Raw genomic sequence first — 25,080 nt, forward strand, 5'->3', positions numbered from 1 at the left:
CCAGAATGAACACAGTGAAGAAATCCTGCTCCTCGGAGTTTCCTTGTTAAGATTGTTTTCTCTGCAAGAGAACCTGGGCATGCTTCCCGGTACACAGCAGTTCACAACTGTCCATAACTCTAGTTCTGGGGGGGATCTGATGCCCTCTTTTGGCCTCTGCAGGCAGCAGGACTTTGTGGTACAAATATACCCATGCAAGTAAAACACTCCTCCCCCCCCCCCCCCCGTGCGCTCAAGGAATTAAACGTAATGAGAAATAGCTAATAAGCCAAAGGAATGTTTCAACTCTTGTTAAAAACTGAAATAAAGTAGAAGCAAAGTCTGATTTATAGTAGGTTGGTAAGAAAAGAGGGAGGTGGCGCTATGAGGCAGATGCCTACCTAGGGGAAGAGCATAAAAAAGAGTTGCTGCCCTGAGTATGCCTGCTGAGTTCCGAAGGTCAGGGTGCCCCAAGCCACTAAAGCAAGGGGCGGGGAGGAGAAAGCATAAACTGTATAGCTTTTCCTCTACATCATGAATCCCTAGGGGACTGGAACAAAGGAACAGAAGGGGTGGGGGAAAGGAAAGCAAAGGGGACCAGGTAGATAATCACTACACCAGTGATGAAAGGAGTTCCTGACACCTCAGACCATGATAGCATAGAAGAAATGGATGGCCGTGGAAGGAGGAGCCAGCAAGGCTTACTATACTGGAGGCGGGGCATGAGAGGGAGAGATTAGGGAAAGACTGGCTCAGGCTGCAGCAAAAGAAAAGGAAGACATTGGCACACAAGGAGGAAACTAGGCCTGGAGCCAATGAGTAAACGGACTCTTCGGGGCCGCCATGGGTGGAATTAGCATGCTTAGCTTATCTCTTAGCGGGAGAAGAAAGGTAAGCAAGACGTGAGCAGCCACGCCTCAAGTTTAGGAGGGAGATCAAAGCAGGTGGATTCCAACTCCTGGCATATGGCTCAGAGGGCATGCTCTGACCCGGATGAAGTGATGAGTGTGACAGAGAAGTTGCGGGAGGAAGCCCAAGCTCACAGAGAAAATAGGGAAGCAGGTGTGGACAGGTGAGAAATGCAACAATCAGAAGGGAGGTCCCCACACGTGGCAAAGCTATTACGTCAGGATGTCACTGAGAATTGGCCCCTGCGCTAGCCTTATTCAGGGAAGTGGTAGCCATAGAAGGCTCACTGGAGCCGTTCAGGAGAGAAGAAATGCACGGGACTGGTAAAGGACTAGAAATAGAGAAGTGGCAAATTTGGAAGAAAAATGGCACCAACACACCCTTTTCAGAAGATGGGAGAAATGGTGCGTAACTTGGTTGGCAGAAGTTTGCCTGGCATGCAGGGAGCCCTGCATTCAATCCCCAACACTGCGTAAACCAGAAGTACACCCGGGTACACTCCGTACACAATCCCCTGCACTTGGGAGGCAGAGGCAAGAGGATCCTGGTGATCAAGGTTATTCTCAACTACATAATGAGTTCAAGACCAGGTGGGGATTCATAGAGCCCTATCTTTAAAAAAAAAAAAAGCAGGGTAAGTGGGGAGATCCCAGCAAGTTTTTATTTATACTGATGGAAAGTACACCAGCAATAAAAAAAAAAGAGTGAAGGAGTAAACAGGAAGTCTTGGAAAGGGGAGAAGAGATGAGGAATGATGTTGAAAAGAGAGAGGGCCTGCTTTTCCTCTCGGCCGCCAGGCTAGTTTACACCCAAAATAACCACACAGAAATTGTATTAATTAAATCACTGCCTGGCTCATTATCTCTAGCCTCTTATTGGCTAACTCTCACATCTTGGTTTAACCCATTTTTAATAATCTCTACTCACCACGAGGTCGTGGCTTACTGGGAAAGATTTAGCATGTCTGACCTGGCAGTTCCATGCCCGTTTTCTCCGACTCTGCTTCCTTCCTCCCAGAATTTAGTTCTGTCTTCTCCACCTACCTAAGTTCTACCCTATCAGGCCAAGCAGTTTCTTTATTGATTAACCAATAAAAGCAACACATAAACAAAAGGCCCTCCTACACCAGCATGATGGGGCCTATGTCATAGAAACAGAGCTGACTCTTCAAGCCTGGAGGGCTGCTGGTGTGACTAGGAAGCCTGAGTGACCCCTGCTAGGACAGAAGACTTTAAGGGACTAGTGATATCAGCCACTGCCACTGCCGGGTAGCATGAAGGGCCACCTGAGGCCAGCACTGTGCTTGTGAGTCTCCCCAGCTTCAGGCTGCCAGGTGGTTGCACATGCTCACGACACACCTGGCTTGAAATGTCGGTCATGTCATGTCATGCCACTGTCCAGGCTAAAACTCTGAGTCCTTTCCCACCCAGTGAGAACTAACCAACTCCTTGCTCAGCCTGCTTTATCAACCCCAGTGGCGCTGACCTAGAGCTCTTTGCCCTTCCAAAAACAGGCCGAGCCTGTTCCCGAGCTAGGCTCTGTACTAAGGATTCTCTACCTGCATTCTCTGTGCCCCAACCTCCCACCCAGTCCTCTTATCGCCCAGATTGTATCCTAAAGGTTATCTCCCCATAGCCTTCTGAAGCTTGCCCCCACCCCAACCACTGAAGAGCTAATCAGAGCATGGTCATTATCCTGGGTGTATTTGTTTGTTTTTCTCATTGCTAATATGGTTGCAGCACCTACACCAGTGTCTGGGGCATAATAGATGCTCAATTAGTGTGTGCTTCCCCCCCCCCACGCTTCTGTGGAGGCAGAGGTCAACACTGACTGTCGTCCCTCCCCACTCCCTCCCTCCACAGGGCCTCTCTCTGAACCTGGAGCTCACTGACCTGGCCAGCTTCCTGTCTTGGCTTTCCCAGTGCCGGGATAACAGGCATTCATGGCTGTCAGCCCACTTTCACGCAGACGCTGGGGATCAAGCAGGTCCTTAGGTTTGCATGGCAAGCACTTTTCTGACAGAGCCACTTCCCAAGGTCTCCGTGTTTAGAAGCTGCCCGTTTGCATACTGGGATGGACGCACAGCCCATTAACGGCGACAGTACAAACTTCGGCACTAAACTCTTTATAAAACACTCGTTTGTTTTCGCCTAAGTGGGGGGGGGGGGGGTGAGGAAAATCCCACATGGAAAATGTAAATACTGCAAGCATCCCTCTATCAGATGAACTTTAAATTTGATACTACACCTCGGGGTAGTAGTTGGCAGGGGAGATATTGCAAACAAAGCCCTTTCACAGTACACGATGGCAGCTACGCTTCCTGGCTCTCGGCTGAGACGCTATTTATTTTATAAGGAACTTCGCCTCCTTGGAAGACTATTTGTTTTCTCAGCTTTGTAAGAACTGGGGCTGGGTTTGGGGACCAACTCCAAATAGGGGAGAGGAAAATATTAAGCAACGTGTAGGATCGAATTTAAAATTTAATTCGATATTATAAATAGTTTCCTTTCTTAGTCCTCAGGAAAGCGCTATGGGGATTTACACATGGGGACTGGTTTCCCTGGTGATCAAAAGTTGATTCATTTGTTTTATTAACTTCTAAATTCCTAAAGACTCCCTGGGCTCAGCAGTAGACTTCCTCGAGCAAGCTTACATGAGTCTCTGTGCACTCGCAAGTTCCACGGGCTTTCCACTGCCCTACATTTCCTTAGTTAATTTGATACCGTCCTCAGATCGCCATTTTTCGTCTCTGGCGTTTCTCTCTAGGGAAGCTTGCTTAACTGTTTCAAACGCTTCTTGTCGGTTTACATGATTCAGGTTGCTTACACATTCTCCTGTTGAAAGCATTTCTCAACCTACGGCAGCAAGCAGAGAGAAGCTTCTGGCTTTTTAATGTTGTGTAATCAGGAGCTAAAGAGCCAAATTCTTATTCCTTTCAGGTCTCAGCGTGGGGCTTCCCCCAGCCGCAGGCACCTGATTGCTGCTGCTCTGAGTTGAATACACAGACTTGCACACCATCGTCTTCCTATTCCTCTGTCCCAGGTTCCTTATCTGTTTTCGCTTGCAGTACTATTGAAGGGTCACAATGATTTCGACGTTGACCCCCGTCCCCCCAATTGTCAATGCACGACTCTCTCAGACAGTGCCTGGATTAAGGTTTTGAGAAACTGCATGACTCAAAAGTACCAAATGTGGTTTCACAGACAGTCTGCAAGCCAGACGTGTAGCCGCTTCATATTCTCCCCCCACACAGAGTGCTGAATAAGTTTTAAATACCCGAAATCCTACTCTCTACAGGAACATTCTAGAAGCCCACTAAATAGAAAGATTCTGTCTTCAGGTTGTCATGATTTGCAGTTTGCTTTACTTGACAACTCTACTTGAAAGCTGCCTAATGAGAAAGGGTTTGAAAGTTAGGCTTTCTGAAGGAAATACTGGTATGTGAATAAGCCCTTAGTTTGTCCACCTTGCTAACTGAAAGCAGCAGTTCACCTAGCAGCTCGGTCCTGCTCTCCCTTCAGCAGTCTCTCACTGTGGTTCACAAGGTGTTTTAACAAACCTTTGCAAAACACACTTTGTGTCTTGAGTTAGGAGTTGAGTTTTTTCGAATTGTATACACACAAAGAGTGCACGCCTGAGGTCCCTGACCTGCTCAAGCCATGGAGTCATATCCACTTCTGCACTGACGATTCTCCAAAGTGTTTCTCATCCTACCACTGCCCACATAGCACGTCCCTATGTCCCTGTGCTGACCACCAGATCTGTAGAGAGTTTCTCCTCAGTCCCAGACGTCTGTGCATCCTGACCTTCCTTCCCTGTTTTCACTTGCATGTCTCATAAGTCTCTCAGACCAAATTAGGCTGGAATTCAGAGATCTGCCTGTCTCGGCCTCCCAAGTGCTGGGATTAAAGGTGTGCTCCACCATGCCTGGCTTTAATTCTTTCTTGGCTATTGCCCAGCCAAGAAGAGTTAAATCACAGCTGACAAAGTCGGCAAGGTAGTGATGAATGTAACTGGTGTATGTCTCTCTCATTTTCATCCTTACCACTCCCTCCTGCATCCTTACCTCCCTACTGCATGAACTCTGGTAGACTGCAGTTAGAGCTACATCTTATGACCCTCCATAAAAACCTGCTCTGCTCGGTGGGTGTTGGGAGGCAGAGACTGGGGGATTAAGAGTTCAAGGCTAGCCTGTTTTGAGAGTCGCAAACAAAAAGCAAACCTGGGCTAAAAGCTGTCCTGTAGGTAGGAGGAAGAATGTGTACGTCCATGCCCAAACTCCACGCGCAAGTTACCTAGCCAATCAAGCCTTCCCACAACTGCATTTGCTTCATTATAAATTATCATTTTCATTTCACTTTCTTAAAATCACCTCATCTGCAGGAAAGCACAACCCGAAACTTGACATAGTCAACTTATGATTTGAATTGAGGCAAGTTTTTTGTATGTTGTTGTTTGTTTTGTTTTGTTTTTGCTTAGCAAAGTAAACTATTTTAAAGATTTCAACCATGTCAAGGTTCCACGAGTTTCCTCACTCCAGCCCCTGCGAGCACAGGACTAAGGACTGGCCTTCATGAGCATCTGCACACATTGTCCCACCACTGGCGCAGCCTGGAACTTCCCTCAGATGGAAGCAAGTGTCGCTGTCACAATTTCTGTGACCATACCCAGTGCTTGGGACATTATTTTTTAAGAGAAAAACCACAACCTATTAAAAAAAAATAACGTGGTTTTCTCCTTTGCAGTAAAGTCCAGGACTAAGCATGGCCCCAGTTCCACTGCAATTTAATCCTAAGAAGAACACGTTTCCCTTCATTCCTAGGCTGCAGCCACCACTTCCCTCAGGCCATGAGTTTGATCAGTTAAAACTCAGTGCCCTGCCTCTGACAGTTGTCCCTGGCCGACTTGCCGGTTAAGTTATTTATCTCATCTCCCCGTGTGAAATTCACTTAAATGCCTAGAATTTAATTCTGAACACCTAATCATGTAAGACACTCCTTACCTTTGCTAAAATTAACTTGAATGTGCCACCTTATAAAGAATTACAGACATTTAGAATCTAGAGTTTTTCTGCTAATTGTAGCCTTAAGTGTTTGGGATCAAAAGACACCTGAGCCTGTTTTAGAGGAAGGGCTGAAGTAATCTATTGTCCTAGCCCAGGATGGACATCATATCCCAGTGCCAAGTTAGTACCCCAAACAAAGGTGGACTACTGAGTGAGGAGCTAGAAATGAAGAAGTTCTTTCTTGGGAGAGAGAAAAAGATTGAGATGACATCATATAAAGCTAGTCAAAAAGCCACAGAGCTAAGGGTCACCTTAAACTCAATCTTCCTGCCTCCACCTCCAATGTGCTGGAGTCATAGGCATATAGTACCAAGCCCTGCTTGGAATTCTTGCTCACCACTAAACAACGTTTGTAAAGCCTTTAATATTGATAAGCAATAGTTCACACACATTTGAGATAAGGCTAGGGAACTGGAATTATGCAAGCCGTCTTGTAGAAAAGGGAATATCCTAAAATAACTTCAAATGTTGATATTTAATCGAATATAACAACTCTATTTTGACCAACAACCAATGATAGGGTACTTACGCTTTTGCTAGCTCCATTGATATTTGTTCCAAAGAGCATCCCTTAGTCTCGGGTATAAACAGAACAACAAAAACCAGGGATGCTAGACTCATGATTGTATATATGAAGCAAACCCATGACAAGCCAATAAGATCTATAGAAGACAAAAGAAAATGGTTAGGTATGTATTCTGTGTGCATTGATCACCGATCCCATTTGTGAACACCCCTTCTCAAATCCTATAGGAAGCTAGTACATGCTAGTAGTCTCCATGGAAATAAGATTCACCAATTCAAAATGTGGCCAGGTTCTTTTTGTTTTGTTTTACAATTCTACCCCAGCTTCCTTAGGTAAAATGCAAAGCTGTCTTCTAAACATCACAAATTAAAGATATTTTCTGGGTACACATTTTTCTTTTTCAACATGAGAATAAATCTTTATTAATGCAAAGAGCACATGTTCATTTATGTTCTAGTTTTATTTCTGTTGCTGGGGTAAAATACTCGGACTAAAAGCTTTTTAAAGAAGAATGGGTTTATTTGGCTTATGGTTCCACATTATGGAATGGAATTGTAAAATCTATCACTATGCGGAAGTCAAGGCAGCAACTTAAAGTATGATATCCACAGTCAAAGGAAGCAAGAATAAATGCATGGGCCCTTGCTTGCTTCCTTCCGCTTCCTATACTAAAGACTACTAGCATGTTTCTGTACAGTCCAGAATTCCCTGCCTAGAGAATGATACCACCCACATTGGGCGGGGTCTCCCCATATCAATTGACAAGTCAGTCTTCTACAGACATGCCTACAAAACAACACAAAAGTAGACAATCCCTCACTGAGACTCTCTTCCAAGGTATTTCTTAGGTTATATAAAGTTGACAATTAAAGCTAAACATCGCCATTGCAAAAATAAAACTTCAATGCAGAAATCTATAAAGACGCAAGGCCAGTTTTCTCTTACCCTCCCCTGACTCTAGGGATCACCACTGTTGTAGTTTGGCCATTGTAAATGACATATTTGTGCACGTGGACACTTCTGGAAATGAGTTCATCCTTTTTACTCCGATTTCAATAAATTGTTTTATGTTGGCATTATTTCACCATTCTTAATAGCTGGCAACATATTGCAAAGCTTTGTTCTAGGTCCAGCAGGAAACATCATAGTGGGGCCAACGAAAGAAAAATGATCAGCACAATTCTCAACACTTTGGTGGATTTCACTTGTCAGGTCTCTTGGCCTCTTCTAAACAAACATATACTCCCTTTCTAATCACTGATCAAGTTCAGGGTGCATTACCCTAGACACAACCCCATTCACGGGCATGTAACTTTTTCCATTTATATTGTGCTGGCCTCCGGACCAGCAGCAAATGTCCAGGATGACAGGGAACAGTGGAGAAGTATCTAGCTCTTTTTACACATATGCAAAGACCAACTGCAGGCAGGATTTGCAAATAGCCCTTAACAGCTACAATCACAAATCACAGTTGGTCAGGGGAAAAACTGACTTGAGTCGTTATATACTGAAGTCATTTTTATATCTGCAGTGTGGAAGGATCTAAGCATAGTAATCACTTTGCGGGTGAGCTGAGCTGAGGTGGGAACAGAAAGAAGGAAGACAAACTGTGTGTGTGTGTGTGTGTGTGTGTGTGTGTGTGCGCACGCGCGCGCGCGCATGTGGATGTCTGTGTGTGAACATTGGAGTCTGAAAGCATAAGGTCTCATCCTGTATTGCTCTCTGCATATTCTTTTGAGTCAGGGTCTCTCCCAGAGCCTGAGTGAGGTTCATGTTTTCTCAGATAGGATGGGAGCCAGCAAGTCCTGGTGATCCTTCTGCTTCTGCCCCAGCTCAGAGTTAGGATTACAGGTGTGCCAGATGTCCAGTTTGTTAGGTGTATGTTGGAACAAAACCCCTGGTCATCATAATTGCATAGCAAGGGCTCTTAACTGCTAAACCATCTCTTGAATGCCAAGGCAGTTCTTTCAGGCAATTTTAATCAATCCTGTCTCTGATCTTTGATTGCTGCTAGTGCAGGGTTTTGCCAGGTGGATTGCTTAATCTAATACTTGTAGATTAGTTGGAATTAGTGAAACCCAAACGATCATCTCGTTGAACTTGTTTCACATTCTGTTTAAACACTTGCAGTAACAGAGAGATCATGACCTTACTGCCACAACCATCTCCTTTACTCAGACCCCAAATCTGCCTTTCAGGATGTTCTGCTTTGTCTTGTAGACAGCACACAGTGAGTCATACCTCCCTACACACTCCAAATATTTGTCTGCACCTTCACCCTTTCTTTCAGAGTCCTTGGATCCAGATCAAAGACCCAGAACTCTCCCAGTCATTCTTCACAGAGCATAGATACCAGGTTCTTATTATCTGGACCATCCTCTCTTGGATAGTCCTTTTTTGTTTGTCTTTTGAAATAGGGTCTTTCTGTGTTTTCCATATGGTCTTGAGCTCATCCTTCATCCTCCAACCTCAGCACTCCAGGGTTGGGTTTATATATGTGCATTACCACAGCCTAATATGTACTGCAATTTTCAATCAGTTTTTTTCAAAATAGTGTACCCAGAACTGAATTCACTGTTCACTGTGTAATGTTTGTTCACCAGAAACAGTATGTTTACATTGATTCAGGTGATGTTTCACTAAAATGTTGGTATCCAAAGGCTTATCACCAAAATAGGATACGTAGAAAAGCCTCCTATCTTTTAAATCATTCTAATCCATACTTAAGAATTTGATCTTTGAAAATACTTAGAGATCTTTAGACAGTGCAGAAGGAGGTCAACTGAAGACTTTAGGTCATTCCAGGCTTCAAAAACTAATTGGATCCAGTTGTGTTGAATCTGGTTGTATATAGCTTGTGCTTATAATCCTAGATGGGGGAGAAGACTGGGCCAAGAGGATTGCCATGAGTTCAAGGCTGAACTACCCTACAGAGTCAGAGTTGGTTCTCAAAAGAGACAACCACTTCTGAAAAGACAAAGAATTTGCTTTACCAGGAAGCATACTAAAAGCCCATTCAAGGGTCTACCTCTTCCTTAGCTCATCCAGTATGTCAGCCAGCCTTCCTGCAAAGGCTCAGGTCATTTGTCACCATTTTTCATCCATAGTTTCTAATTAAATAACAGATGGTAGGTGCGGATGTGGGTGTAAGGTGAAGGGTCCATGTTTCCTTTTACTACCAGGGTAGAAGACGTAGGATTGATGCTAGGAACTAGTTTCTTTGTCTCCTTTAAGCCTGGACTATTTCTTAAAATCTAAGATGCAAGCATTTGAAAATTTTATATATAACCCAACTGCATTTAATTAGCAACTTCCAAAGTAATGTAAAGCATGATGTACTAAACATATACATTTATGTATATGTGTATAGCATACTCTTGAGTAAGTATTCATTTTTAAACGTTAAATATACATACATGAAACGAATGATGAAATGAGTTTACAGTTTGGATTTTTTTAGTTATGTTGTCAAGGGCATGTGTGTGTCGTTGTGTGTGTGTGTGTGCATGTGTGTGTGTGTGTGTGTGTGTGTGTGAGAGAGAGAGAGAGAGAGAGAGAGAGAGAGAGAGAGAGAGAGAGAGAGATTAATTTCAGAAAACTTGGTGGTCAGTTTTTGAGGGTGCTTGTGAACCACCTCATTATTTTGAGAATAATAATCATAAATTATTATTATTAATTAAATTATTATTAATCAAAAATCATTAAATTTTTAAAATAATTTTAATAAATAATAATAATAAAAATCAAAGTTTCAAGCACTCATCTTGCCTTATGTAAGATTCACCTTCAGAGTGGCTACGTGGCAGTAAGAGAAATTTCTCTTTAGAGAAGCATTCCAGGTTTAAAAAATATAGGCAGACTGAAAGAATGAAAACCTTGGGTCTGGGTGGTGAGCATCAAGGGAGCTCAACATGGCCTGGGATGGGATGGGACAGCCAGACTGGGAGGATGACAGGCCATCCTGTGGTCACTCGCCAAGGAGTGTGCTAATGGGTTAGAGACGTGCCCTGTTCAAGTCTCCGTGTGGATGGACATAGAAACTCAGAACACAAAGGGCAAGAGGGCATGTGACCTGAAAACCAACTATCAAGATCCAAATCCTGCAAAAAAAATCCATGCAACAGATCAGAGAGTCCCTTCCCATCTAGATGGGGGAAAAAATTCAGTAGGAAGAATGAAGACGCAGCCTACAAATGAGGAGACATACCATCCCAGTGTAAATTACATATTTAGAGATAACTGCGAGAATAAAAACAATAACTACAAGGTAGAATATGAACAGAGTGATACTTGGGAAGATTATTCATATTTTAAGGGTGATATTTATATTGTGGACTTAATTTCCAGAGATCCATGCTGAAATTCAATGGAGAAAATGCCATGATAGGATTCAAATAATCTTATAAGGGGAGCAGGTGAGGTTAGAAAGGAACAAAGACTGGAAGCTGCTGAAGGTAGTTAATTGATGTAGCTGGTTCAGGACCAGCCTCTCTCTACTTTGGGGTATGTTTTAAAATCTCCACAATAAACACTTTCATGAAGCTTATGAAGACACAAACACACAAGACTTCTTACCAGTCACCGTCAGAAATGTCAAGGAGATGAGAAGATTAATGCCCCAGTTCATGCTAGAAGTCAGGGCCATGGCTCGGCCTCTAATTCCACCAGGAAAGATCTCACTGAGCAACAGCCAGGGCACTAGGACAAAGGGAAGAATTGTGAGACAGCAAAATTCGCAAAGACCCCATGACGCCCCTCCCACTGGTCTCTCTCCAAGCTGTGCCTGACTCTGGGGTTGAAGGTCAAGACTATCTCTCACTTCAACAGGACACCCCTGATAATGGCACACCCCCTCCTCCCCAAGGGAAAGACTTCAGGATAAACACTGGATGGGCTTGACAACAGCTATCATAAATAAGAGGAGGTGGTACGACATAGCCCTGAAAAATGCCTGTGGCACTTGTGAACGAGCTTTGAAGATCTATCTGGCACAGAAGCCTCGGGTCCAAATTCCCAACGTTAGTGGATCCAGAATGGTGAACTTTCCTATACTTTCCTCTCTTTCTGAAGGCATAACCAATGAGTGCGTAGTAAATAGAGCTGGAAAGGTGAAAGGTCACATATCTCTCCCTTTTCCAAATGGGCGCCACGGCCCAGGGGAAGCTGGGCAGAGAGTCCTAAATTAAATATTGCTCCCAGATTTGATTGTCAGACCAGACTAGACATCTCAATCTTTGGAAGGAGACTCTTCCTGTATCAAAATTGATCAGAGGACTTTTTATTATCTGAGTGACAGGGAGCATTATGGGCTCTGCCTGATTAGATTAGGAAGGGCAGAAGACAGCAAATTAACTTGTCCTCTGCTCACAAATTTGGTGCGCTCAAACAGGGATGGGCTCTGGCTGTGGGCTGACCTGACAAACACCTCTACAGTTTCTCATTTGACTGTGGCCAACCCCAACCAAGTAGAACTATTGCTGTCCCTCGGTCACAGAGGAAGAGATTGCGGCTCTGAAGAGTTAATGACTCGCCAAGGTCACAGAGTCCCTAAGTGACAGAGGTGGCACTGAGCTCTGACTAGTCTTCGAAACTCACTCTTTAAATCAGTATGCTTTCTTGGTAGTGGCTAGATAAACATGTGTTGGTTAATGAAGAAATGTGAATGTAAGAGGATCTGATTGGGCAGAAAGAAGGATGTAGGAAGAGTCCTGGCTCAAAGCAGATGAGCAAACCCATTGGAAAGACGATCTTTATGTAATCCTAGCCTGGAGGAGGCTAGTGGCTCAGGACTGAGCAGTCAGCAGAGTCTCCGAGTGAGCAATTTGCCTCTCATATCACAATCGTGTTCGATGGAGAAAATATCTACTTGCTGTAAACATGTTAAGGTTGTTTTTGTTTATTTATTTTGTGTGTGTGTGTGTGTGTGTGTGTGTGTGTGTGTGTGTGTGTGTGTGTGTATGAAAGCCTGGTAGGCCTCCAAGTGAATCTATACCAAGTTACCCTGAGGACCTGGAGGATAATTACAAGAAAAGCACCAGGATTGTTATTTTCGAATGGCATGCATCCCATCCACTCGAATCTTCGCTTCTCCGTTCCCACCCCTCCCTGCACTCAAAGAGGCAAGCGATTGAGGATTACATTCTTGAATAATAACCTCTCTCTCCCTCATTATTTTGAAATCGGGTCTCATATAGCCAAACCTTGAAATTGCCACAAAGCCAAGGTTGGCCTTGAGATCCTGATTCTCCTTCATCCACCTCCCAAGTACAGGTATTACAGTCATGTGGCAATCATGTTCCTCTTAATGAACTCACCTTAGTGTTCGCATGACCTTGTCTTGGGCTTTTAGGAGGAAAGATCCAGCTCTGGGTGGATGGTAGCAGAGTATTAAAAAGGAAACCTTTATAATAAAGATTAGGCCCTGGGCAAATACAGTATAAAAGTATGTTAAAAGCATTTTGCTTGTTCTTTGATAAAGCATCTTGAGCGTCTGGGTTAAGGCTATGTGTCACCATGCTGGGCTTAACGCCAGCTCTTAAAGCTAAATATTCTCACCTCCATACTACTGCTTAATATGGGTATTGAGAATGGTTATCAGTGAAGCTGAGGGGTCTCTGGGGCCTTGTGTTTTAGCAGGCAGAAAGAGAAGATGGGTACACCCTTTCATTTTAGAGGCATTGGCTCAGATCTTCATGATTCAGCTTCCAGTCCTATTTCAACACCTGTCCGACCCACTTTCAACTCCACGTCTCCTCAAAATGGCCTGACGGAATTAATCATTGGCTGGGTGTTGCTGAGTTCTTCAGAGCCACAATGGCCCCAGATGAGAATGAGCTGCCTTGGCTGTTACAGAAAGCAGTGGGTGCCACCGAGACAGGATGGGGCCAGGACATAGCACAGCTTGTGAAACATGTGCCTAGCATGCGGGAAGCCCTGGGTTTTGATCCACACCGCCACATAAACCAAACACGGTGGCACCTGTCTGTAACTCCAGATGGAAGCAGGTGAATCAGAAGGGCAAGGTGATCTCAAGGCCATCCTAGAATACACGAGCCTCTGTCTCAGACAAACAAAGGGGGTGGGGCTAGTCATACAAAGCACTGGTGATAGCTTACCCATGCTGCATCTGAAATGCCAGGGTCTTATCTCAAAAAACTAAAGACCACTCAGGATGTCTACCCTAGGCAAACAGTGAAGCTGCTGAACCGTGTCCTGGGGCAATTTAACCAGTCCAGGTATTGAACTAAAGATTGAAGAACAGGCTTCCTTCAGTCTACATCCTGGTGGGAACTTGCCAGTCGAGCCCCGCATCTGACAGCTCCAAAGATAAAACGCATCATTGCTGGAACTTCTACTTCCCTTTTGATCTAATGGGAAGAACTCAGGAACTGATGTCTTGGCTGATACAGTACTGACAAAATTAGACGTCACAGCAATTGTCAAATGAATGATTAACCATTCCGATGTAGAGCACATCAAATGAAAGCAAGGAGGATATTATTTTAATAGTGGTGATGGAACTGTAAAATCCCAAGAGAGCAAAATAAAACTCTGAATGTATGGCAAGAATACCTTCCTGTGACAGACTGAGGGGCAAGAGAAAGCAAGAATCTTCTGTGTCTTGGTGTTTTCCAGAAAGATGCTCGGAGTGCCCAGAGCAGAAAGAACAGAAGAGAACATAGTACATAGGGAAAGAGCACAAGCATGAACTGCCACACGGGGATTCAATATGGCAATCCTTCTAACCACAAAGGCAATATTTTCTTTTTACCCTCAATGAAAATCAATCTACTGCTACATGGGACGGTTCTCTTTCACTGCCACAAGAAAGAAACGAGGGCCCTCTTTGAGCATCCTCTTTCTCCCCTACCCCAGTGATGCACCAGCAGAAGAGGCACTGTCCTGTTTACCCCACAGAGTGCTCACAACAGATACGGTACAACAGGACTGTGTCCATTGCCACCACCATTCCGTAGGCATAAAACATCTCATCGGGACTCTGTTCTTCTACCTCTGTCTTGCTATCTCAGGACCACTGCAGCAATTTGTGCTCCTGCAAATGACAGAGTCTGCGATGCCCCTAATGTCAGCTCTAAGCTGTAATGACTGTGGAAATCTGAGCTTGTGAGGGACTAGAGTCAGTAAGAATTCAGAGCTATGGAACTCCTATATCACAAGGCATCAGATCGTCAGGGCCCCATAAGAACTTGTCAGATCCAGACGGAGTCTACAGACATGGTGTTCACGGCTACACAGAGTGTCACAAAAAGACCAGGAAGGACGCATATCTTGATGTCACTCTGTGAGGACACAGCCTTGGATTAAGAGGGATAACGAAATGACAGTTCTGCCCCATGTAAGTCACCCTGAATATTTCCTGCCTCTTACTTATTCTGGCCACTGCCCCAGTTTTTCCTTCAGAACCTGTCATTTAACCCCCTACGCTTTGAGACTTAAATCCTGCAGCTCTCTGGGCACACTTTCCACTTGGCAGGAGTTCTTCCTGAACCACCTGGCGTGTGAACCCAAGTCTGAAAGACTCACTGAGGTCTCACAACTCCTGCCAGGGAACTTCTAACAACTCTGGAGGAAGTTCTGCACTGGAGCTTCAGGGAGCTCAAGGGTTGGATTTGCCAAGGGAGCCATGCCCTGCACGTGGCATGTAAATCCAACTCTCATGGCTTTATTGCCTCTACAAGCAGCACATGCCACACCTGGCTCGCCTGCAAAAAGGTGCTTAAAATGTGAATAGGAGGGCTGGAGAGATGGCTCAGTGGTTAAGAGCATTGACTATTCTTCCAGAGGGTTCAATTCCCAGCACTCACAGGACAACTCACAACTGTCTGTACCTCCAATTCCAGGGGACCTGGCAACCGTGGGAAAACACCAATGCACATAAAATAAAAAAAAAAATCAGTTAAAAAAAAGGATTAAAGAAGTGTGAATATGAGCTGAGCTATCCCTTTCTGCCAGATGCTTAAATCCTAAAACTGACATCTATTTTAACAACAGACTCTACTGTGAGCCACCACTCCAACATGAAGAGGAGCAGGTAGCTATCCTTTCTCTGCTGGTTTTGGAGTCTCACCTCCCTCAGTCTCCCTGAGTTGTGCCACGTATGGCCTTTTGTAAAATAAATACCTTTTTCATGAACATAATCCTGAACTGCTTAGATTACAAACCAAGACAGGCAATGAAATAAAGAATCGGTGTTTCTCAATTAAGGATTCCTAGTGAAGATCAACCAGAATGATTATTTCAGAAAAGTGTACTAGGGGAAACTGAACTAAACAGAATGATGCTTAATATAAAACAAAATTAAATTTAAGATGAACACCCACCTACCCCCCTCACCCCCCCACCTGATTTTTAGACAGGTTCTCACTATGTAATTCCTTACTACATAGACCATGCTGGTCTCAAACTGTCAGAGAGACACCTGCCTCTGCCTCTCAAGTGCTGGAATCAAAGGTGTGCTCCACCATACCCAGCCAAAAAATGGATGGACCCCGTTTTACTAGGCACCAAAAAAGAATAGGACAGAGCTGTGTCACTGGGAATTCAATTTTTCTCACTCATGTGGCCTAAAAAGTCATTTGAAATGGAAGAACTAAGTATTTTTGTTATTTATAATTATGTTCTAATCATAAATTTACATACTTGCAGAATATGCAATGTCTACCATCATGTTCAGCAATCACTCTTCTAGATTCTTCCAGTAGGACTTAATGTCATCCCTGTTTGATTCCCTCTTGTTCACCTGAGCACCTACAGCCTACAAAGTCTGCCTGAAATGCTCTCACCAAAAGCCCTGCACACTTCAATGGAAAAAGTCACAAACTTAAACTGATTTATAGATCAGTTTTATATACTCTAAGATAGCTTGAGGATTTTTCTGAATGTATGAACACCATAACTAGTACGAAAGGGGACAGAATGATAGAAACATCCCCAAATGCTTAGAAATCCCAGCACAAATGTACCGCTGACTCCTTCGTGTGAGGGATGAGAGATTGTTATTTATCACGTTGCTGTGGGTGAATGTCACTTATTTATAGAGTAAGATGTTATTCTTCCACTTTTGAAATAGATGAAATTAACTCTTCTCTACAATAAAATAGGTGGGGAGCTGAAGGAAATCAGTACTAACATTGTCACTCAGCCCTTGTGAGTAGTTAGTGACAAAAGTTGTGTGCTGATCTGTCAGCTGGTGATTTGATTAGGTCATTCTTTATGTTTTTGTTGAAAGCAAATCACAGAAAAGGAGAGGATGATTATCTCATCTGTTGACTCCTTTCTCAACACCTACATAATATTTTCAAGTATCCTTTTTATTAGTGTTCTTCGGATTTTATTATTTGCCATGTCTATAACAACAGTAATTCTGATAGAGCAATAAATGGGCTTTCTTTTAAACAGGAGGTTATACATAACTGAAGAGATTGGGAGGGGCTATTTCATTTCATTTTTACTCTGTATGGTGTGTACGTGGGAAACATGTATGTTAGTGGGTGTCCACACCCAAGTGTATGCAAGTGGGCGTGAGAGCAATGTTGGCTGCCTCCCTCTACCTCCACTTGACTGCCTTAAAACACAAGGATCTCTCACTAGACAGTCTAGGTGGGCTGGCCAACCAGCTCTCAGCATCTCACTGTCTTTGCTTGCCAATGCTACAGGGGTTACAGGTACGGCTGTAGGCATACTCAGCTTTCTACATAGATTCTGGGGGTTCAAAGGCAAGTCCTGTGTTGTTATGTTGATAGAGAAAATAGTCCTGCCCATTGAGCCATTTTTCCAGCCCCTATTTTATGCTTTTTTTTTTGAGATAGAGTCTTGTGTAGTATGTAGCCAAAGATGTCCCTGAACTCATGATCCTTTTGCTTCCCATTCCCAAGTGTTGGAAATGCAGACATGTGCCACCATATCTGGCTTAAAATGGAAAATTTTTAAGAAATATATTGTTTTAAAGTTGGGACTTTGGAAACTGATTCCCTCTGAAATATCTTGGAGGACCCTCATAGAGCACAATTCATGCACCCTAAAAAGACAGAAGCAGCACTCAAAATGCAAACCAAAAAATAGAAAAGCAAAGACTAGCGAGGACTTTCTCTTTACTAACTTGAGCTGGAATGACATGGCATTTGAAGTATTATTGTATGTAGATGTAGTATTGTGTACTGTACCGCTGTCATTATTGATGCTACAATTAGGAAGCTACTGTGGTTTTTATTGCTCCAAATGCTCCTCGGAACGATTCTTAGTGTGTTCCGGAAAACGGTTAAGTAACAAATGAATGTCTGTGCTTATTAAGATAATGTTAAAAACCTCAATCTGTTTCTTTAATGTCTGTGATAGGCAGGATTTACAGTGTTCCAGGACAGATGATTAAAATGGGAGGACTGTCTGGAAGCTAAACACATGTCTTGCGTGAGCAATTGCTAATGGCCCCAGAGTGGATGGTGCCATTTCTCTGTGTGTTTAGTTCTGCTCCTATGCAGAAATGCCATGGAGAACTCTTTGGTTCCATTAGTATCACAACTGCATCTTCTAACTTGAAAGAGAAAGAAGGATTTCATTTGCCAGATACACAGATTTCTTTAAGCTTTTCCTCTATGAGAAATCCCCACAACGCTGATGCAGAACAAGGCAGGGGTAATGCCTCTGATCCACTGATGACTAATGCTAAATAACTCCTTCAGTCAGTCAATATGAACATAGCTAACCAGGGAGAAAAGCACAGTGACCATTGTGCAGATATGGGTCATAGCTGAAAGAAAAAAAAAACATCTTAAAGATATTAAAGGGAGGGACACTTAGCACAACCACTATGTGAACATTATTATAGACAACTTACATTTGATGTTAGAATTCTACCACTTAGAGAATAATTTCTGGAATGTGCCCTGTTTTTATTCAATAAACATCACGTCATAGGAAGATGAACATTTGAAAAGCCTTTGACACCAATGTTTCTGAACACTAGCGGCCCGGGGCCCAGGAGGAAATGCAGGGCTGATCAAGATCTCTTCTGAAACACATGATGCACTGCTGGAATGTCAACCTTCGTCTTGAACCCAGCATGGGTTTGGCATGAAGCAGCGAAGTAAAGTTCCAAATTAGAACCTGCTGTTCACATGCCTGGAACTGTCATCAACTGTGGCTGTGTAAGCATCACATGCACAGTAGTTTAAGGGGCCAGAGTTATCTGGATATTACATCTAGGTTTAAATATTATGGCAGATGACTCTTCTGCTTCCCACTGATACCGTCCTCCAAAGGGCTGGCTCAGCTCTGAAGAAGCAGAGCAACTGGCCTGGCCAGAGTATCTTGAAGCACTCAGACACTCCGAGAAACAGAAGAGGACATCTGAGCTGAGTTGGGAGACAGTTTTCCGTGTGCCTAGCATTCCTTTATGCCAGTGAGCAGAGGCTCTGACAGATCTTTGCTACAGATCCCCTAAGGCTGCTGACTACACAGCGAAATTATCTCCCTGTGAAGAAAGGAACAGCATTAGTTATTGTTGGGTAAATAAACGTACTGCCTCTGGGGAAGAAAGCAGGTTGGCTTATTGTCTATATTATCAAAGATTTGGGTTTTCCATGCTCCTTGTTCCTCTGTCAGGTGTCCCAGCAACTGTGTAGATATTATATATATAATCATGTTGGTCTGTGGGGCTTGGGCATCTACCATAAATGGTGATGTCCTCAGTGTTACTATGAATAATAAATGGCCTTCTGTTCTGACCAAGGAGTCTTACATCTTTTACGAACACCCAAGCTAACCTGTTAGCTTGCAAGTGGGTAAAACCGCAGGTCCTTTCCAGTTACGGACACCTTAATTGCTTGTGGTTAGGGTATGATCTCTCTCTAATGGTCTTTCATTACAGTTATTAACTGTACTTGCCCATTCTTACCAGAAGAATTGAATGCAATTTGTGGGGGCTCAGATAATTCACTGAAATATGTCTACAAGTTCTAATACTAATCAGGTAAGCAAAAGCAAAGGAAAAAAGGAATCTTTCCAAGTTCCAGGTTTAAACTGGTCACAAGATTTTCTTAGAAAAAAATTACAAAGGGCTTGGACTCAAATCCTGTTTGGGTTTTTGTTAAGAGCCAAGTTTTAAGAAAGTTGGTTTAGCTGGGCACAGTGGCTCATGCTTTTAAACTGAGTATTCAGGATGGCCGAGGCTGGAGGATGCATGTATTTGAGGCCAGCCTAAGCTATAGAGTGAGAGCCAGTCTCATAAAAACAAACAAAAAGAGAGTCTTAGATGTATAGAGACACATTACATTATCGAGTTAAAGGAGCTGTGAAAGTAAAAGTAAGGATAGTTCAGAGGGTAAAGATGCTCGCCGCCACGTGCACGTGCTTGCCACCATGCCTGATGACTTGAGTTCAAATCCTAGGGCTAAAGACCTCAATATCAGTCTTAACACACTGAACCTGATAGAAAGTGGGAAGTACGCTACAACACATGGGCACAGGAGACCACTTCCTACATATATCCCCAGCAGCACAGACATTAAGGGCCTCATTGAATAAATGGGACCTCCTGAGACTGAGAAGCTTCTGTAAAGCAAAGGACACTAAGATAAAAAGGCAACCTACTGACTGGAAGAAGATTTTCACCAACCCCGCAACTGACAAAGGTCTGATCTCCAAAATATATAAAGAACTCAAGAAACTAGACCGTAAAAGGCTAATCAACCCAATTATAAAATGGGGCACTGAGCTGAACAGAGAATTCTCAACAGAAGAAGTTCAAATGGCCAAAAGACACTTAAGGTCATGCTCAACTTCCTTAGCGATCAGGGAAATGCAAATCAAGACAACTTTAGGATACCATCTTACACCTGTCAGAATGGCTAAAATAAAAAACACCAATGATAGCCTTTGCTGGAGAGGATGTGGAGAAAGGGGTACACTCATCCATTGCTGGTGGGAATGCAAACTTGTGCAACCACTCTGGAAAGCAGTGTGGCGGTTTCTCAGGAAATTCAGGATCAACCTACCCCTGGACCCAGCAATACCACTCTTGGGAATATACCCAAGAGAGGCCCTATCATACAACAAAAGTATATGTTCAACTATGTTCATAGCAGCATTGTTTGTAATAGCCAGAACCTGGAAACAACCTAGATGTCCTTCAATGGAAGAATGGATGAAGAAAGTATGGAATATATACATATTAGAGTACTACTTAGCAGTAAAAAACAAGGACTTCTTGAATTTTGCATACAAATGGATGGAAATAGAAGACACTATCCTGAGTGAGGTAAGCCAGCCCCAAAAAGAGGAACATGGGATGTACTCACTCATATTTGGTTTCTAGCCATAAATAAAGGACATTGAGCCTATAATTCGCGATCCTAGAGAAGCTAAATAAGAAGGTGAACCCAAAGAAAAACATATAGGCACCCTCCTGAATATTAACCTTCATCAGGCGATGAAAGGAGACAGAGACCCACATTGGAGCACCGGACTGAAATCTCAAGGTCCAAATCAGGAGCAGAAGGAGAGAGAGCATGAGCAAGAAACTCAGGATCGCGAGGGGTGCACCCACACATTGAGACAACGGGAATGTTCTATCGGGAACTCACCAAGGCCAGCTGGCCTGGGTCTCAAAAAGCCTGGAATAAAACCGGACTTGCTGAACATAGCGGACAATGAGGACTACTGAGAACTCAAGAACAATGGCAAGGGGTTTTTGATCCTATTGCACGTACTGGCTTTGTGGGAGCCTAGGAAGTTGGGATGCTCACCTTACTAGACCTGGATGGAGGTGGGTGGTCCTTGGACTTCCCATAGGTCAGGGAACCCTGATTGCTCTTCGGGCTGATGAGGGAGGGGGACTTGATTGGGGGAGGGGGAGGGAAATGGGAGGCGGTGGTGGGGAGGAGGCAGAAATCTTTAATAAATAAATAAATTTTTAAAAAAATGTAAAAAAACAAAATAAATAAACAAATAAACAAACAAACAAACAGATAAATAAATGTTTTTAAAAAATCCTAGGGCTTCCACATGGTGGTAAGTGAAAATCGACTCCCAAAAGTTGTCCTCTGACCTCCGAATATACACAACAACACACATGTACCATCACGCCCTTCCTACAGACAGACACATACACACCAACAAAGAAGTGTAATTTAAAGTAATAAAAAGGAAAATAAATTTAAGTAAAAAAATTAAAGTAAGCATGATTAATCCAAGACACTGCTAAGCACAAGCCTCATACTTGGAGAGCAAAATGGAAAAACTTGGAAATCAGCTTTTTTTTTCTAGCACCCTAAAATAAAATGGCCTTAATTCTAAATTTAAACTTCCTTAAGCATCAATTTTTAGAGATGGCCTTTTACCCTCAACTGAGCACTTTTATTGAAGTAGATGTTTTGGCCCAATGCATGCGGGGCTCCGTGTGAGCCACAGTTCCCCCTACCGCTGATTCACGGGAAACCTGGGTGTACCAGTGCCACCCCAGCCAGAGAGCTTGTGCACAGCCACAGAGTCTGGATTCATTGCACAGACTTAGACAAGTGAACATCTGTGTTTCTTGGCCACAATTTACACCTTTTGCTCTCACCAGCATGGCACGATTTTCTGTAAAGCCTGCCTGGATTCCTGGGAAACCCTAATTACAGGTGCTCCATGAATGAACCATACCTCCCAAAGCCACATCTCTATAGTGTCAACCCAACGGAAATATGGACAGTGAGGCTGGCGATGACGTCATACATCAGCAGTGAGCCATGAGCACTTCTCGTGTGTCCCTGGGTGGCTTGAACCAAGTCCTTGCTGACATCAGTGCTGGCAGCATCTGAACTTCTCATGTCTAGACCTTAATCAGAAGTCTGACACCACGGCCCCTGAGTCCACCCTGCACACCAGGGACTAAGTGAAGGACACACTGGACAGATCACTTCATTAGCCGTGTGATCACCCAGCGAGGTGGACACCACCAGCCTACCGTCCGGCTTAGCAAACTGAAAATTTCAGGGGTGAGTTTATTTGTCCAGACTCCTCCACTGTGGATCTTGGTTGAGAGAGGATGTCCTAGGCAAAACCCCATCCAAATTCTATCACTCGGATACAGACACAATTGGCTTTTTTATTCACATTCTCCTACGCGTTCCCGCTCATATCCATCCTCAGGGTACGTGACCCACCATCCTTTATCTTTGCTGTAAACTGCCCTCCCTCTTCCAGATGCTCACACTACTTTCTCAATACAACACTTGCCCCAACAGCACAGTCTCAGAAACACCCTCCGCACTTTCCTCCCTGAAGGAGCCCCCTTCAAGGATACCTTTTCTTTTTACATTCCTTTACTCTTGCTTCCACGTGAACTGAACACTGCTCTGCCCTGAAACTCTATGATGCTTACGTTCATTTTTGTCCTTATGGCTTGTTCCATCACTAGCTCCGCAAAGTGTGGTCTCTCCTAGCCTCACCTGAATGTCCAGCACCCGGCCCAGGCCATGCTGAGGCATACCTCCCTGCTGGATGAAGGAGTCAAGAATTTCCACCACTTTCTCCCACTGGCTTCTCTTCTTGGCCTTTGCAATATGCTCATTCCTGCCTATACAGGGCTCCGGAGTTGGTAGACAATATGAGAGGAGATACTCTAGGGCCACCTGTCACTCAGATTTCGGTGTGATGTTCCACTTGAATATGTGAAGCAAAGGTAGTTTTTAGTTGAAGGGGGATAGTCACAGTCTCACCACCTAACTTAATATATGACCCGGAGCTGGACAGTGGTGGCACACACCTTTGATCCCAGCACTCGGGAGACTGAGTCAGGTGGGTCTCTGTGAGTTCGAGGCCAGCCTGATCTACAGAGCGAATTCCAGGACAGGATCCAAAGCTATAGAGAAACCCTGTCTTTTGAAAAAATGGTATACATATATATGTGTGTGTGTGTGTGTGTGTGTGTGTGTGTGTGTGTACTGTTTTTTATATTTACATAAAATAAATGCACACATATGACCCGGAAAAAACTTCCTTACATCTGCTCCTTGAAAAGCTGGTCAGGAATGATAGAAAGGAGAATTAACTAATTACTTTATGGACATATGAATTTTTGGACTAGCAAGCCTTCTGAGAGATGATGGCACTCTAGAGTGAACAAGAATTGGAATATGAAACCTAGACAGCCGAGTTCACTAATGGAAAGTCGGGGGAACAAGCTGTTAGGAAAGGAAAGTATGATGGAAGATGTTCCAAACGGACAGGAGAGCTAATTATAGGAGAGCAAACCATATAGGATTGGGACCAACTGTGGTCCTGAGATTTAGAGTGACATAGAAAGAACTGGGGCACTATGAAGATGTGAACTGAAAAAATGAATTATTGTGATATATGTTACATTGTAGGCTGTATCACTATGCAGTGATGTTTGTTAGTAAATATAGATGTACAAAAAACACCGTCCTAAAAAAAAAAAAAGAATAGCCATACAGAGTTGCTTCTATGTTACAGTGTACTGGTATTGTAGGGAAGACTGCGTTTCTACACAAACATTACCTCAAATGAACTCATGACATAATAACAATAGGCTCAGAGTTTTGGCTCATGTTTGTTTGTGGAGCATAAGTAGATGTTCTCCTAATGACAAGAATCTGTGACTCTATGCTGAAAACTTCTCAGTAGTTACAAGGAGCTAGAATGCTGGTCAAGACCACCTTGAACATGCACTGGAAAGTCAGGTTAAGATTCTGAATCTATGCTGAAGTGGCATAAAAGGCATGAATAATTGACTGCTTAATAAATGCCATGAATAATGGCAGTGAGGTTTATGTCCTGGTTTAATTTTATGCGAGACTCTTACTATTAGTTACGAACAAGAGCTCTTTTCTCTTCTGCCCCATGAATCTTCAGCAGATGGCCGAAGCCAGCGGACTCCTTCTTAGGATTCTATTTTAAGGTCATCACAGAGAGTACATAATATTACTAGATGCCACATTTAGGTCCCTTCCAGTTAAACTCTAGCTCCTAAGGCAGCCTTGTTATTGCACAGTTAGGAAACCAGAGGACCTGGGAGTAGAATGACTTGGGGCATCCACTTGAACCTAAAAACAGAAACCCTTTCCTGGCAGAAGGAAGCCACGCTATGACCTAATACAATGAAAGAATGTTGCTCTTAGCCAACTCATACTTGAGGAGATTTAATAAGGATGGTTTAATCTTCCTCTCAATGTTGCTTTAGAACAGCAAGTACTTTCCCCTTTACACCTCTACTTACACAAAGGATTTGTTTGTTTTACAAGTAATAAACTCCCTAAGCTCCATACTTGAGCAATAATCACACCAGGCTAATACGTTTTATAATGTGTTCAAAACCTGGTATGAAAAGCTTGCTCCTAATAATATATTTAAAGCTCTAGCTGGTTCTTGCAGGGTATGCCAAAGCTCTACAGCATGATTTTGAGTACTGAAATGGAATGCCCCCATGGCATGCTTTCTTTAGGAAAGAAAAAGAAATCACAGCACAGGTTTAGACATCAGTGGCTAGTTCTTTACAAACTAAATGAAGGAAACTTTTTAATTTTTTTTTATTTTGGTTTTCTTTTTTTTAAAAAAAAAAAAGACTGATTCATTTATTATG

The 25,080-nt window shown here is 43.4% G+C and overlaps 1 protein-coding gene across 5 annotated transcripts in view; it reads right to left on the reverse strand.

The window, feature by feature from the left end:
* Positions 1–25,080, reverse strand: part of Slc2a12 (solute carrier family 2 member 12) — a 68,657-nt gene that overhangs the window by 16,991 nt on the left and 26,586 nt on the right. For all 5 annotated transcript variants that reach the window (XR_012907687.1, XM_075947735.1, XM_075947726.1 and 2 more), the window contains exons 3-4: positions 11,055–11,177; positions 6,483–6,615 (exon numbers count right to left, since the gene is read on the reverse strand). Coding sequence is in view for 4 of the 5 variants with exons in the window: in XM_075947735.1 (XP_075803850.1) it covers positions 6,483–6,615; positions 11,055–11,177 (256 nt within the window). In the remaining variant the exon portion in view is untranslated. The remainder of the gene's footprint in view (positions 1–6,482; positions 6,616–11,054; positions 11,178–25,080) is intronic.

This window comes from Microtus pennsylvanicus, chromosome 1, assembly GCF_037038515.1.
Source record: "Microtus pennsylvanicus isolate mMicPen1 chromosome 1, mMicPen1.hap1, whole genome shotgun sequence".
Classification (NCBI taxonomy): Eukaryota; Metazoa; Chordata; class Mammalia; order Rodentia; family Cricetidae; genus Microtus; species Microtus pennsylvanicus.